This window comes from Gymnodraco acuticeps, unplaced genomic scaffold (assembly GCF_902827175.1).
Source record: "Gymnodraco acuticeps unplaced genomic scaffold, fGymAcu1.1, whole genome shotgun sequence".
Taxonomy (NCBI): domain Eukaryota; kingdom Metazoa; phylum Chordata; class Actinopteri; order Perciformes; family Bathydraconidae; genus Gymnodraco; species Gymnodraco acuticeps.
In genome coordinates, this window is record NW_022989931.1 from 598490 (window position 1) to 614489 (window position 16000).

Here is a 16000-nt window from a genome sequence, read left to right on the forward strand (position 1 = left end):
CTTATTTTTGTATTTTTAAAAATGTTTTTATTCATCTATTCAATGTCATACATGAACATCATACATTTGACATAGGCTACAACAGACAAAGTCCAGGGGCAGACAAAAAAGCAACAAGACATTACATACAGTAACCAAAGAAAAAACGGAAAGAAAAATACATTTTGATACTTCATATTAAATATTTTTTTTCAATCAAATTACTTTTGATTGCCTTTTTCCTAATGTTTTTAATAGTGCTAATATATTGTTTTGGAGTCAGCCCATTTTATTTATGGATATGAAATTTCCCTAAAAATACAGATATATAATAATAACATAATATAGATAAGACTACTGTTTGTTTTTGCTCATTAGCGGTACGTCATGACGTCGAACCGGAAGTACAAACTAACGGTTAGTTTACTACAGTCTGGCAGTTGGTACTTGAAACGGCTGATATTTAGGGTTAGGATTTGAAAGTGTCTGTTTCGCCCATAACATTTGCTGTCGGAGCTCCATGATGTCGTCGACGCTGCTGCTCAAGCTGCGGGTCAGCGAGCGGCTGGAGGCGGCTGTAGAGGAAGTCTTCGGACTGGTGGAGAAGACGGTGTCGGAGTATCAGGAGGAAGCTGTCCGCAGCAAGAGAGAAATCCTCCAGCTGAGAGTGCAGATCGAGCAGCTGACCGTCCTGAAACCGAGAGTTATACTACTGAGCGCAGGTTGGTTAGCAAGCATTAATGTTACGTTACCTTCTGGTGGTATTTGTTGAAAGGCTTGCTTTTTTTCAGTAGCAACCCTGTCATGTGACCCGTGAACTACGAATCAATGCAGCATTGTATTACTACACTGGAGGAGTAGGACACAACTCTATTTTTAAAGGTTTTTAGTCCACCTGCTATATCAATATGTTAAGGAGAAACCAGCATTTTATTGTTCTCATTTCTTTTTTATCATGTGACCCAGTGACTAAATCAATTACTTATTATTACTACACTGGAAAAGTAAGAATTAAGTATTTGTATTGGATTTTAGAACTATTTTACATGAATACCTTATTGGAAACATACATTTGCTTAATTAAAAAGTCTCCTTTCTTTTTTAATAGCTTTGTCATGTGACCCAGTAACTCCAAAGCATTGTATTACTACATTAACTCTTGAATTTGTTCAATAGCTTCCATATCAAGTAACATTATGACTCCTAATAGATGTAGAGCTAACCGTCCTCTGACCGCCGACAGTGCATGCATGTGTACATTTGTTTGTGTAAGATATTAAGGTTCTTTATTTTTGTCATACGAGGGTCATTCACCAAGTTATAACAATAACATGTGTTTTCTCTGTCTGTTTAGACACCCAGACGATCTCTCAGGAGATTTTGCCTTCACAAAAACCAGAACAGCTGCCGCCGAATGTGGAGGAAAAGGAGATCTGTGATTCTCTTCAGATCAAGGAAGAGCAGGCGGACTGCAGTATCGCTCCAGACATCGCTATCAATGTTCTAGACACGCAGGCTGATCCTTCCTACAGTGATACACATCATAAAACAGAACCAGCTACAAACGGTGAACTGCTCCCATCTTCCCCGGCTGTAACATCTATCGTAGACAAAATCACAGACAACACATTTGACCAAAGGAATGGTGTGTCATTAGCTCCTCGCAGTCAAAAGGTGAATCGGTGGATCCTCCCAGCCCTTAACAATTGTTCTTCCAAGGATGTCAACATCAGACTCATGGATACTAAAACAACGGCTCCAAATGACACCCAGCTGTTTCCCACCTACAGCACTATCACTGTGACATTAAACGATGATTGCAATGGGAACGCCAGCTCAGGCTCGTCCTCCTGTGCTGCGATTCACAGTGACTCGGCTTTTATGGAGCAGGAACCAACCCAGAAGGATGACAGGACTTCAACGGTTAAAGATTTTAACACGGACTATGATCTGATCAAACACGTCGACAAGGTTCACATGACCACGAAGGCTTTCAAATGCCCTGAATGTGACAAGTCGTTTGTCGGTAAGTTCCTACTGACTGCGCATTTAAGAATTCACACGGGTGAAAAGCCATACAAGTGTTCTTACTGTACGAAATCATTTGCTCAAAGATCAAATCTCAATGTTCACACGAGGATGCACACAGGGGAAAAGCCATATTTTTGCAATACATGTAGAAAAAACGTCGCCAGTACCAATCATCTAAAAAAATGTCGTGCCAAAGATCTAAAGTTTCTCTGTTTGAAGTGTGATCAGAGATTCCTCACATATACAAAACTGTTGAATCACGACCAGAACCATAAAGCCAGCACATCCCATACTCATTAGTTTGGACATTTGATAATAATACATTTTATTTGTATAGCACACTTTAAAAACAATGTCATCTCAAAAAAGTTATAATTAGTTCTTTATCATTGTTTTGCCACACAAGTACACAGCTCTGTCCTCCCTGAGTGTGCTTGAAGTTAACAAGAAGAACTGATTAGAACATTAGCTTTTTGTTATTATGTTGAGTCAAGTGATCAGAATCTAGGATGCAACAATTTATAAGAAGGAGTTTGTTTGAAGGACAGTAAACAAGGATTGAATACTGATGTAAAGGGCGGCTGTGGCTAAGTGGATAGAGTGCTGGATTTCGGATCAGGGGGTCACAGGTTCAAACCCCACTGCAGTCAGCATGTCGTTGTGTCCCTGAAGACACTTCACCCCAAATTGCTCCTGTGGGGATTGTCCACAGTAATGAATGTATGTAAGTCGCTTTGGATAAAAGCGTCTAACAAATGACATGTAGTAGTAAAGCTTGTCACTTGAACACATAAGGACACATAGCATCTAGACAATAAATACATATCTGAAGAAGGATACATTTAGACCTAAGAATAACATTGTAAACATTACTCGTTTGTCAAAGCGAGATTCTTGAGAAAGTCAAAATGCAGATCAAGTTATCTTGTGTCATCATTTGTTTTTGTTTTCTCTGTTGAAGGTTTTTTGTTTTGCTCATTTGAGATCTTGAAGCACTTTCCTCCTGATCTGTATAATGCCTGTTTCTGCTCATGATTGTCTTGTTCTTCTTTTCATTACATGTTACTTATTAGACGCTTTTATCCAAAGCGACTTACATACTCAAATGAATAAAATCATTTTGTGTATTTTGAAATGATAACGAATTGTGTGTGATACTTGTAGACACTTAGTAAACCTGTAACAATGAAAAGCATGGATCCAGCAATCATCCGTATTGTTACATTTTGAATCACAGTACACAAACGCATACATTTAGAGAGGTACAAACATTTCAGTACATTTTTGCCACTTCATAACAGCAACACTGGAGAAATAACTAATACAAGTGATGGAATACGTATGAAGGAGGAACACTGGGATTTTCTGATTACGTTTTTGCTAAATCTCAATTATATCAAGGCATTACAGGCAGAATTACACTCAAACATATTATTTATAATATATCTATTTATGCTGCTTAACTAGGACCATCGCTCTTTGTTAAGACAATACGTTCTTGTTTAAATGTCTGTTTTTGAGTGTTGTTTTTTGTCTTTAGAATCTGTTAGTGTGTCAACAACAAACAACAATTCACATTTTTTATTTCTGAAATATGCCATTAAGGTTGCTTTGTAATAGTATAGTGTATAATACATAAAGAAAGAATATAGACTATAACCCACATACAATAAAATAAAAATAGATAGGTAGAAAGTAAAGATCGTCTATTTTGAAGAAGAGTGACCTCATGGACTCAAAACATTAACCCGTTTTTGTTTGTTTTGCTAGCATGAGTGGGGATGAAATATAATTTAATGACAACCACTTTTCATTAACACTGTTGTTCTCTAATGTATTTATTTCTCTTTCATATATATTTGTCTTCTTTATGTATGTTCATTACTTGGTATTGCCTCATTTCATATTATTTTTGGAGCAAATACATTTTTGGCGTCACGCTGAAATCTTGAATGCATTGTAATTAAGCCCCGCCCCCTACACATCCAGTAGAATAGAAACATCCCCAATGCCTTTGCAAATTGAGTTAATCCAGCACCTGGAAACTTGACATAGTGAGACCTCCTCACTTTCTACACATCTCTGTTAATACTCAGTGAGAAGGATGACAGAGGATGGAGAGCCAAGCTGCGGCACAAGAAATACACAAGAAATAGCAAGAAGACAAAGTGCATGAGTGTCGGTAAATATCAATTCACCTCTTTATATTCCTATTTAGCAATTAGCATCGTTTAAACTGCACGTCAAGGTTTGTTTTGGACGGTAGGCTAGCGTTATACACAGCTACTTTAGCTTAGCTGCTGGTAATGCATGCTAATCAGCTGTTGTGTTGTAACAGGCAAGATAAAAGCCCTTTCTTTGGAACCAGCAGACAGTGTTTTTTAAAAAGTATTTGTATATGTATTCTAACTTGTGTTTTATAATATATGACAAATATTTTCATTTGATTTTATTTGACAACCAACTGCGTTTTAAGATGTATGTTTCGCAGCCTATTTTAACCGATTTTAACTCAAAAATAATTAACCATACATAGGTAGCTCAGCTTTACATACACCGATATATCTTAAGACAGTGTTTGCATTTAATGAAAAGCTTCATAATTAGCTGTTAATGTGATGACATGACACCTGTCTGTCCAGGTATACGACACTAGAAATAATGCTTATAATGTTTTTCCTGTTTTACTGACTATTTACAAGACAAATAGTTGTGTAACAATAGTATTTATAGTGGCCAATGTTTATAGTTAGTTTCAAGGAGCAGTTGTGTGTTTATGTTGAGGCACTAATCCCTGATCCTGAAGGCACAGGACTCGGTTTAAACTCTTCCTCCATGTAGCACAAAGCTGCGGATAGAGTTTCCTGTATCACTTTACTGAGCGGTATACTTTCCACTCCAGGGTCAGCAGCATGAGGGCTGTTTCTAATCTAGGTGGAAACATTTGAAATGGACACAAAAGAGGATGTGTGAGAGTTTTATTAAGTTCAGATTTGACAAGCTTCTACTTGCAGGTTCCTCTATCTATTCTCATCATTGAAACCTGCTGAATATCAGCACTGAACCGAAATATGTCACCTACAAATCAGGAAGTGAACCATTTGTTATTGACATATACTTTCATGCTTTCTTTTTTGGGGAGTTTAAACTTAGTCATGAAACTTGTATCTAAATATTCTAGAAAGGTCTCTTGATTCATTGGTTTTTACACTTTGAATTATGATTATAATAAGGTTTGTGTAGCAACCATCAAAACCAAGATTACAAAGGTCTTCACGCAGAAAGATTGCATAGTATTCAAAACAAAATAAAGTAGTTGTTTAAACAAATATTTTTAAGCAAAACTGAGATACTCAGGTCGGTCATTCTAAAGTCGAAATAAAAAAATGGGCCTTTTTGAATTTGGTGTAGGTCGTTACAATCTAAGCTATTTCTAACTTAGTTATCAGGATGACCTGAGGGTGCAAACAACTAGTAGGGGGGAGAGTACATCTGGTACAAAGTAATTCATTAATTGCCTTACAGTAAGATCCAAAAATACAACATAAAATAAATGTAACTATACTAAAACTTCTATGTAGGTGTCAGCTAGAAAGAGAGGAGCAATTACCATCATCAGTGAACATAAATACCCTAAAAAGCTGTTGTTTATAATGTTTATCTTCCTGCTCTTTTCCACTTTCTTCTCCCAGGTGCATGAGGATTCAGGTCCTGCTAGGAGAACCCATGGAGCCAGACATCATCCCCTTGCACTCCGTCTCCCCCCCTCCACTGGATGGTGACGGGGAGGTGGGATCAGAGGAGGACGACTTTGGGGACTTTGGGGCATTCTCCGTTGGGGAGTCACCTGATTCCCTATCCAGCTTCAGACAGCTTTCGTCTACCGCCATAAAGCCAGCCGCCCTTCAATCCACTGTTGAACAATCCCAGCCCACATCCACTGTGCACGTGGGGTCCGGTAGGGGTCAAGAATGTACTGCTGAATCATCTGTGCACCTCACAAATGGATTCTCTGTAAGGAACCACAACTCTAGGACCCCCATAACCTCTGCTGTTGGGGGTCCCAAGGAAGAAACGGGGTTTGCTGATTTCACTTTGTTTACAGAGCAGGCGGAGCACCCCTGGTGCTGCGGCTTCTCTCCCATCGACCGCAAAGAGCAATGGGATGCCAGAGGAAAGGAAGGAAGGAAGTCATCCAACAGCTTGGGGGAACACAGGCATGATTCAGGACAGGATGTTGTGATGGACTCTGAGCCCAGGTCTCATTGTGCATGTGAGACAAAGAAGGAGAATGTTTGCACTAAGGTCAAGCACTGTGAGAAAAGAGATGCAGCACTCGTGCAAACATCTCAGGACCATGACCAGCCTCAGGAAGCTGCTTTGGATTTCCAATCGGAAGAGCCTATTTCTAGAGAGGAGTGTGGGGACATTCAGAGGGAAAGGGGGCATTGTTTAAATTCTTTACACACCACAGGGTTGACGGAGGATGGAGAGTCAGATGGAGAAGGTCGAGGAAACAGCATTTCTACTGTCCCCCAAACATTCAGTGTGTATGAGTCTGCTTCAGAGGATCTGACCTCCTTCTGTGATGATTTTTCAATCGAGTGTCCTTCTTTAGATTTAGAACCAAATGTGTCATCTCTTGTTTCCCAAGATGATGAGACTGACTGGGACCCGACTGATGATGATGAGGAAGGAGAAGCGCTGGGAAATGACAGACCGTCGGAAGAAGACAAGGGTTTTCACTTTCGCGACCAATCTGTGACTCAGGAAACTTCTGCTACCTCCGAACTCTCACAAACTGGAACACATGCTGAAGAAAACTTTGCAGACTTCAGAGAGTGCACGTTAGAGCAAGGACACATCCAAAGTGATGATGATGATGATGATGAAGAGGGGCTGAGTCTAGGAAACCTCCCTCCGAGTGACAGCTTTGCAGATTTCTGCTCAGCGCCCACGCAGGAGGACGGAGAGGACTCGTGGGCGGAGTTCAAGGACCAGAGGGCTCAGGAGGACGGGAGAACTTGGACCCAGTTCAAAGAGCCAGTCAGCAGCCTGCAGGCGGATGGGGACACAGAGGAGGAGCCAGAGAGGGGGGGGCGGTGCGGGGGGTCCAGGAGGAACAGCTGTCAGGTGGGAGGCCTTCCCCTAAAAACGGTCTCTATTGTTGTTGCTCTGGTAATCAGAGATCACAGAGAAAACTTGATTCTTATTATCCAGGAGTTGTTTTCTCAGAATGTATTTTTCAAGCTTCTGTCATTATTTAGTTTTCTTGTTCGACACATGTAAGAGAAACGTTCTAATTGTTTCACAGGCATTACAACAACTACAGCAAAACCTTAAAGAGGCAATAGACAATTTTTTGCGTTTCCAAAAGTTATTATTGTTGCACAAGCTTTATGCAAATAAAAAATGTGTCAAATGCATATAGAAAGCGTCTAAATGCCGATGGTCTCATTATTCTTATTCTTCAACATTTACTTTATAGTGATAGTTTAAGGCAAAATAAAGTCTATTGCCACTTTATGATGTCCTTTTGTTGTATGATGTCCTTTTGTTGTTCTATTTATGTTTTTATATTTCATGTGGAACTACTTGAGCAGGTCTCCCTTGAAAAAGAGATCAATGATCTCAATGGGATTTATCTGTATAAATAAAGGTTTGAAATGAAATGAAATGAATGCCAATCAAAAGTGTTGAACATTTGATTAAAATAATTGTTTCCCTCTCAATTTTTCTCTGGCTAGGCGTCTCTGTCCTGCCGTGTCCAGCAGCTCCTCGTGGCTCACTTTCCAGAGGTGGAGGTCCCAGCTGTGGAAAGTGAGGAGGAGGTGCTCAGCCTCGGTGCCCTGCTTCAGGCCCAACACCTCCCTGAGAGTGAGGAGGGGGAGGAAGAGGAGGAGGAGAAACCTGCACTCTGTCCCAGGTCTCAGTGGTGAGTTTGACTCCCTGGAAATTGTGTTGAGGGTGGATATGTTAACATTTTGTGACACTTTCAGGATGCAGCAGTTATTCTTTTAATTAATAATTCCCCTGAATACAACACATTGCTGCTTTTCCTTTCTCAGGATTTGGCGGGGGGTGTGGTTGCCACACCAGGACCTCCATGACGCAGTTGGCCTCAAGTTTCAGTGGGGGGGCTCCTACGCTAACAGGACTCTACTCAGGTGCCTTGGTGTGGAGACGAGGAACATTGTGAGTTTTGGCAAAACAGCAGTACACATTTAATAATACAGCATTCAGTGTTAAAGAGCACTGCCCCACAGTCAATCCAAGGGCAAATGAAAAAGCTTGACTTACAGTATTTATACAGAATATTAAACTGGGGAAGAATTAATAGGGATCGAATTACAAGCTGTTGGTTGCTTTTGGTAAAAGTTAGTTCTATTTTCTCTTTTTAAAAGATGTTCATTGGCATGAAGAAGCAGCCAGTGGCTGTGCCAGCTTTTGCATCCGGCCTGGTGAGTCAACTGTAGGACATATGAACTACATTGATTTGGCCTCATTGGGAAGAAGAAGCATTTTTTATGATTACAGATTTTTTGTAATGTTCTTCCAACTTTTACTACTCCTCAGGGAATGCTGGAGCCCACCAAAGACTCTGTACCAGCTGTCAGTTCTCCACGACACACAGCCGTCATCACCACACAGACAACACCTCTAAAACCCCACGGCTCACCGGACCACTCAACATATTCAATGCAGGTAATTTGACTCTTTGATTTCATTCAATTATCTCTCGCCAGGTGTAAGCCAGTGGGGAGATCATGCTACAGTCAGTCGAGCAAACTGCCATCAGCCTAATGTTTTTCTCACTTTTCGTTACTGTACGCTGAAGGACCTCTTGTGGTTGCAGTATTTGATTGACTGTAACACTGTTGACTGCTGGCTCTGCATTCCTCTTAATCAGCAGAAAGTGCTTCAGTAGTCAAAGTATTTCTAGCAGTAGGCACCTAAAATCAAATTGTAAAAAATGGATCCATAGGTAAGTCTGTTCTCATTCTGAACCAGAGTATCTGCAGATTAAATCCATACCTGATATGTTATGATTTACAAATAACAAACAAGATTCAAGACGGGTGTTCTATTGCTCAGCATTCATCCTGCTGTACCTGAGGTCTTCACCAACGCTGAGTTCTTTTAAGTCACGGCTAAAAACATTACTTTTTTCATCTGCTTACCCAGAAGTCTTTTAACTTGTTTTAGCACCTACCGTATTTACAATGTTGTTTTTAAACTATTCTGTATCTATTCTGGCCTGGGAGTACGCTTATCCGGTCTACATGTGTTTTGTAGACTTGGAGAAGGCGTATGACCGAGTTCCCAGGGAGTTACTGTGGGAGGTGCTGCGGGAGTATGGGGTGAGGGGGTCTCTACTCAGGGCCATCCAATCTCTGTACTCCCAAAGCGAGAGCTGTGTCCGGGTCCTCGGCAGTAAGTCGGACACATTTCCGGTGAGGGTTGACCTCCGCCAGGGCTGCGCTTTGTCACCAATCCTGTTTGTAATATACATGGATCGGATTTCGAGGCGTAGTCGTGGGGGAGGGGGTCTGCAGTTCGGTGGACTAAGGATTGCACCACTGCTTTTTGCAGATGATGTGGTTCTAATGGCTTCATCGGTCTGCGACCTTCAGCACTCACTGGATCGGTTCGCAACCGAGTGTGAAGCGGCTGGGATGAGGATCAGCACCTCCAAATCTGAGGCCATGGTTCTCAGCAGGAAAACCGATGGACTGTCCACTTCAAGTAGGGAATGAGTCCTTACCCCAAGTGAAGGAGTTCAAGTATCTCGGGGTCTTGTTCTCGAGTGAGGGAACAATGGAGCGTGAGATGGGCCGGAGAATCGGAGCAGCGGGAGCGGTACTGCAGTCGCTTTACCGCACCGTTGTGACGAAAAGGGAGCTGAGCCAGAAGGCAAAGCTCTCTGTCTACCGGGCCATTTTCGTTCCTACCCTCACCTATGGTCATGAAGGATGGGTCATGACCGAAAGAACGAGATCGCGGATACAAGCGGCCGAGATGGGTTTTCTCCGCAGGGTGGCTGGTGTCTCCCTTAGGGATAAGGTGAGAAGTTCGGTCATCAGGGAGGGACTCGGAGTTGAGCCGCTCCTCCTTCGCGTCGAAAGGAGCCAGTTGAGGTGGTTCGGGCACCTAGTTAGGATGCCGCCTGGGCGCCTCCCTAGGGAGGTGTTCCAGGCACGTCCAGCTGGGAAGAGACCAAGGGGTAGACCTAGGACCAGGTGGAGGGATTATATCTCTTCGCTGGCCTGGGAGCGCCTTGGGATCCCCCAGTCAGAGCTGCTTGATGTCGCCAGGGAAAAGAAAGTTTGGGGCTCTCTGCTGGAACTGCTACCCCCGCGACCCGACCACGGATAAGCGGGAGAAGATGGATGGATGGATGGATGTATCTCTTTTATGCATGGTTTTTATGAATCTGTTATTCCATTATGTTTATTTATTGTGTTCCTTTTTTAATGATGATGTAAAGCACGACCTTATTTCGGAAAAAGTATGTATTGAAGTCAATGGAGAGAGAAAGGTTATCTTTCGATCCCGTTTGAATTGTGCCACGAATTACACATATGATGTTTGTCAATTTAAAAGATAATTTTGCAAGTCACAAAAATTAAAATGTGTCGTAAAACTGTGAAGTAACACTTATTTTTGTGTGAACCGCTCAATGAACTACATCTCCCGTCTCGCACCACACACCAAGACGGCCGTCACGTTGAAACATTTCACTTCTTTCTTTCAGAATGAGGCGGAAAGTATTAAAAGAGGTGAAAATCACTACAAGTCTGGGCACGTTGAGAGCTGTGCATACACACAAGGGGAGTTAGTCGGTTCGTAAGAGCCAGCATGCGGGACCAGGATTCTGGGATTTGTAGTCTTTCTAGTTGCGTATTTTTCATAGTCTTATATTTCAACAGTTTTACGACAAACTGTGACTTTTTTGACATGGAAATAATTTTTTAAGATTGACAAACATCATATGTGTAATTCGTGGCACAATTCAAACGGGATCGAAAGATAATCTTTCTCTCTCCATTGACTTCAATACAAACTTTTTCCGAAATAAGGTCCCATGGGTCGGAAGTAGATGGGCGGGACTTCGTCTCTGTGTCTGAAAATGTGCTACATAAATAAACGTACCTTACTGCTCTCATCTGATAAGAGACATATTTATTTCTGTGTGCAGGAGGCGCTCCCCCCCCGGCAGCTGTCCTGGAGCAGCTCTCAGGACGGTACGTCCCCCCGCAGAGCCCCTCACTTCTGGGGCTGGAAGTAGACCACAGTTTGAGCCGTTCCTGCGTGGCTTCTTCTTCTTCTTCTTCTTCTTCTTCTTCTTCTTCTTCTTCTTCTTCTTCTTCTTCTAATGAACCTCTGGCAGTTTCTCTGGACTCCTCCTCACTTCCTTCAGGGCATGTTCTGCTGCTTTTAATTTCCCCTTTGATTCCCCTCCACTCATTCAGTGGGTGACCACAACATCTTGTGATTTCACCTAATTAAATACAGTCTCTATAATCTGTCCAAACAAGAAAACTTGCACACATATAACATCCAACAGACCCAGTCCCTAAACTTGGACTCAAAGTAAGACCGATACAAAGCATAAAAATAACCCATAAATGATTCCAGAACAATCTTTGGGGAAACATTGTATTGGCTGCCCTTTTCTCCTTCCTTCAACTAGTGTCTCATCTTTACCTGCTGCCAGCTTTTACAAAGAATTCATCTCAGTATTTGTCAGTCCCAGTTGTTATGTGGACAACACATATGTTGACGTGATAAAACCTAGGGACTACAAGGGAAAACAGGATGAACTCTTGGTGCATTTCCTTTTAAACTACAACACAAAATACCTGAGGGTAAGGCTAGATAAATCCCCAAAGCACTGACCTTATTTACTCATCCTAATATTAGTCAATTCATGGAGCATCGTCACAACATCTGCCATGACGATTACTTGGATTTTTTTTATACAAAAGGACAATTTTATTGTATTTATTTGTTACCACTGTGAAGGTTGAACTTACTCTTCTACCTTTTTCCCAGTACATGACTATATAATGCACTAAGAATTATAACGCCCATAAATCTGACACCATTATCCAGTTTCTGGCCCTTTTTCTAAACAGTGTTTAGTTTTCGTTGGAAGCTATTTACTTGCCCATATGAGCTTGCCAAAAGGTAAAATGTCCCACAATTAAGTTAGAACTTTTGATATAGAGAAACCAAAAAAGACAACACAGGTATTAGAGTGATTCTTTGCTCAGGAAGTATTTGATGTAATTGATTTTTTGAGTAGTGTTTACATCAGTATTACACACAAAGGATTTGTTTCTAATTCAATGACTATAATTATTTATACATCAGTAATTGTTGCTATTATTGTCGTTATTTTATGTGCAGGGCTTTCTTTGGTAAATGTAATATAATAATTAAAAGACCGAACCAGAGAAAGACCAGAAAAAGTGTTGCAGATTAGATGCTGCTAAAGAAAATAAGTGTTATATGAAATGTGCTGCAGAACCAATTTTGCATGTTTTGGAAGTGGGCAAACTAAAAGTATAAAAAAGAAGAATGACAAAATGTTTTATAGCGAAACTATTGCTCATTAAGATAACTGACTTTTCTTAAATCACAAAATCACAACGTGGTAAAAGTCAGCATGCAGACAGGTTTGAGTTTAGGCCCTTTGTTTGAAGCCCCTACTTTTTTTGTGTGCATTGATTAAAATGGATCATTGACGTCCAAACAGTGTTGGAATAGTAAAGTTTGGACAGCAGAGGGCAGTATATTCTCTGTAGGTGCTCAAAACATGTTTACTGTATTCACGGGGAACAAATGAAGAGATTTTAGGCCCTTTAAATTCAAACAACCAGTCGCCACTAAAGGATGTGTTTGTAGTAATACATGTATTGCTTTATTAATGCATTTATTGTGTGATTAGGTTCCAATGTGTTGGAGATTATTGTCATAATTCTAATAATCATTACCGCTGTCATTGTATGCTGCTTTACTCAGTGTGCACTGATGCATATTCAGTACCGTATGAGCAGCTGGACAGGATAAAGAAGTGTTTATTTCCAAAGCAATTCAGCCTGAAGAAAATTCATAACTGTCAATATTTCATTACCAATCAGAACTGTTTATACAACTGGAGTTACAGTAATTAATATGAGTTGTGCCTTTATGCCAGCAATTGTTTTCTAAAAGGTTATTGGATTTTGGACCTACGTATAGCTAGTTTATTTACATTTTTTGTTTTTTAGATGTACTGCTCAAATCCAGATGTAATGCACTGACTGCAATAACGACTTGTAGAACATCCTTGTAAATACTGAAATAAATCAGTCGATCGTTTCTGCTTGGTTTCACCTCTCTTCCCTCAGCGTTCCTCTTTCAATGGAAGCTGAATCCCTTTCTTCTGTGGATGAATGCAAAGTTGGAATATTCACGCACCACACAGCCTGCTGGGATATGGGGTCCGTTTTTGTTTTTATGTCAAAGGATGTAAAAAACAAAAAGGTGGTGTCATTTTCTGGTTCTTTTTCAATTTAAGAGTTTAGAGGAATATTGGAAAAAAAGCTTTTGCAGAAACAAATAAAAATGATCCGACTTTTTCAATATTTTTGAATACATTCAAAGTGGGTGACATACTGACGACTGACTTCAGCAGCGATTCTGACCTCCATCTTCTGAGTCATGTTGTGTCCATGTTTCTGGAACTTTATTCTATAGGTGATGTCTCTGATTTTTCATTTTTAAGGAATACCAACGGCTTTGCATTTCTTTGTTGAGCTTTGTTTGCTTTGTTCCCCACTCTCTGTCTTCCCCGTTGTCTCAGTAAAAGGAGAAAACACTATTTTTCTTTTATGAATACAAAATCAAGCTACCTCATTCTTTCTCACCCCCCAATAATCCTCACCCCCTGTCTCCCTTGTTAGCACAGACTGCTCTGCTCTCAACCTGGATTATTTTGGTCCTGAGGAGGAGAGCAGGTCCTCCAGCAGCAGTAGCCGTAGCAACAGTCCTCCTCCAGGTCAGATTGTATTATGAGGTTGAAATTAGAAATATGAAGTAATCCATAATGCTGCTGCTATAAATATAGCTTGTGGGTGTGAAAGTCCTCTTGACACTCATTGAGTTGTATGTGTGTTTGCTACACACACTCTCATGTAAAGGAGTTGACCCGGAGCTGTATGAGTTGACCATCAGCAAACTGGAAACGGGTGTTAGCATTATCCACATGGAGGACACGCTGAATCGCCTGATGTCGGCTGCAGAGACAACCAGCCCTGCAGTCAGGTCTGTTCCTTTGTAACATCCATGCACTCTTAATATTTTTGTTTTACTATGACACTTAAAGGTCCCCCATTATACTGTTTTTCATCTATATATTATAGGTCTCAGATATAACATGTCTCTGAAGTGTTTGGCTCGAAATATCAAACCGATCATTGCAGCATTACCCATAATCCCCTCTGTTTCAGCCCTGTTTCAAAAGTGCTGATTCTCTGTCTGTTACTTTAGATGAAAATAAGGAGCCCCTCCCCACGCCCCTCTGAGAGATGTTTGGTTACAAAGAACTCAATGGTGCTCTAGGAGGAGATTCAGGTGATAAAGTGGGGGGGGGGGGGTTACCTTGGTTGGTGATTGGCTAATGGTTACACAAGACAAACATCGTTATGACATCATAAAGTGGCCAAAATCTGATCAGCTCATTTTCAGACAGGTTTTTATAGAAATGGATCAGGACAAAAAGTGAGAGAATCTTTTTTCCTGAAACTTTCAGAATCTCTTTACACGTTGATGTATGAAAGACATGAAAAAGTCGATTTTGCATAATAGGTGACCTTTACATCTAAAAACAAGGATATTTACTGTATAATTAATGCAACATGTCCTTGTCTTCTCTGTGTCTTTTAATCCTCTGTGTGTGTGTGTGTGTGTGTGTGTGTGTGTGTGTGTGTGTGTGTGTGTGTGTGTGTTGTGTGTGTGTGTGTGTGTGTGTTGTGTGTGTGTGTGTGTGTGTGTGTGTGTGTGTGTGTGTGTGTGTGTGTGTTCCATCAGGAAACCTCAGCAGGACGACGAGGATCTGAGTGCAGAGGCCTGCAAGCTGATCTCTGGTCTGCCTAACCTTTCTTTCATGCAGGCCAAGGTCCTCATGTTCCCAAGCATCCTCCTACCCAAAGAATGATGTTCCCCAAAACTACAGTGATATGTGATCTCCACAATATTTACACCCAATTCTTAAGTAGCTTATTGCAATATACACAGGATTCAAATACTCCAAAACAAGAGGCATTGTGGACTCTACAGTGAGTTAAAAATACCTGCTTCAGTGTAATTACTCCCCCTGCTGGCTATATTCTGTCTTGTGCAAAAAAGCAGAATTTCTGTTTTGACCTGGTTTGTTTTAGTCTTTTTAAAGTTAAGTGTTGTGATTTATTATGGTGAACAACTCACCCAAACACATATGTATTCACTCTACAGACCGCAAGCTCACCACCTTAATTATTATTTGATTGTATATTTATTGTCAACTTATTTTGTATGTTGAATTATCATTGACAAATGTATAAATATACTAAAATGTTATGTGAGACATAAAGAATGAAGAAGTGGCTTTCATGAAGGTATGTGACATATAAAACTATATTTTCTTTCTATGGATATTTCAAATGTTGATAATAAAACAACTGAACTTCAGGATGTATTTTTGCTATTTAAGTCAGGTATGATCTTTATTTTAATGATTACTGAACACACTCATATTAAGTTATTCAAATTGAGAGGACAAGGAAATAAAAGATGAAGAATTTAATTCAAGATCCAGACTGATGTAGGAAATAGAAACTAACATGTTGCATATGGAAATTGTATAGGCTGCTCTGAATACATGGATCAAGGACCTTATAACAGTTTGTTGTCATGGCAATCATTCTGTTATTGTATTTATTATCATTTTTAATGTAAAAAGTGT

The 16000-nt window shown here is 40.5% G+C and overlaps 3 protein-coding genes and 1 long non-coding RNA gene across 6 annotated transcripts; 3 read left to right on the forward strand and 1 right to left on the reverse strand.

The window, feature by feature from the left end:
* Positions 1 to 12: 12 nt before the first annotated feature.
* LOC117542347 lies at positions 13 to 11203 on the reverse strand. Its single transcript, XR_004568417.1, has 2 exons — positions 11164 to 11203; positions 13 to 670 (listed from the first exon to the last, which is right to left on the reverse strand). It is a non-coding gene; the product is annotated as an uncharacterized LOC117542347 (long non-coding RNA).
* On the forward strand, positions 238 to 3148 carry LOC117542346 (zinc finger protein 184-like). Its single transcript, XM_034209964.1, has 2 exons — positions 238 to 701; positions 1334 to 3148. Exons 1-2 carry the CDS (start codon positions 500 to 502, stop codon positions 2308 to 2310), a joined length of 1179 nt encoding a protein of 392 aa, XP_034065855.1. The 5' UTR covers positions 238 to 499; the 3' UTR covers positions 2311 to 3148.
* Positions 4052 to 13377, forward strand: LOC117542345 (aftiphilin-like). Of its 3 annotated transcripts, XM_034209962.1 has the most exons (8): positions 4052 to 4192; positions 5703 to 6556; positions 6665 to 7143; positions 7758 to 7945; positions 8079 to 8205; positions 8415 to 8471; positions 8587 to 8715; positions 11210 to 13377. In XM_034209962.1, exons 2-8 carry the CDS (start codon positions 5707 to 5709, stop codon positions 11297 to 11299), a joined length of 1920 nt encoding a protein of 639 aa, XP_034065853.1. In that variant the 5' UTR covers positions 4052 to 4192; positions 5703 to 5706; the 3' UTR covers positions 11300 to 13377. The 3 variants fall into 3 exon arrangements, with proteins under 3 accessions (XP_034065853.1, XP_034065851.1, XP_034065852.1); XM_034209960.1 differs by having other exon boundaries at positions 5703 to 7143; XM_034209961.1 differs by having other exon boundaries at positions 4086 to 4188; positions 5703 to 7143.
* Positions 13378 to 13494: 117 nt separating this feature from the next.
* Positions 13495 to 15643, forward strand: LOC117542355 (aftiphilin-like). The gene is made up of 4 exons (XM_034209974.1): positions 13495 to 13499; positions 13962 to 14056; positions 14199 to 14322; positions 15088 to 15643. Exons 1-4 carry the CDS (start codon positions 13495 to 13497, stop codon positions 15212 to 15214), a joined length of 351 nt encoding a protein of 116 aa, XP_034065865.1. The 3' UTR covers positions 15215 to 15643.
* Positions 15644 to 16000: the final 357 nt, after the last annotated feature.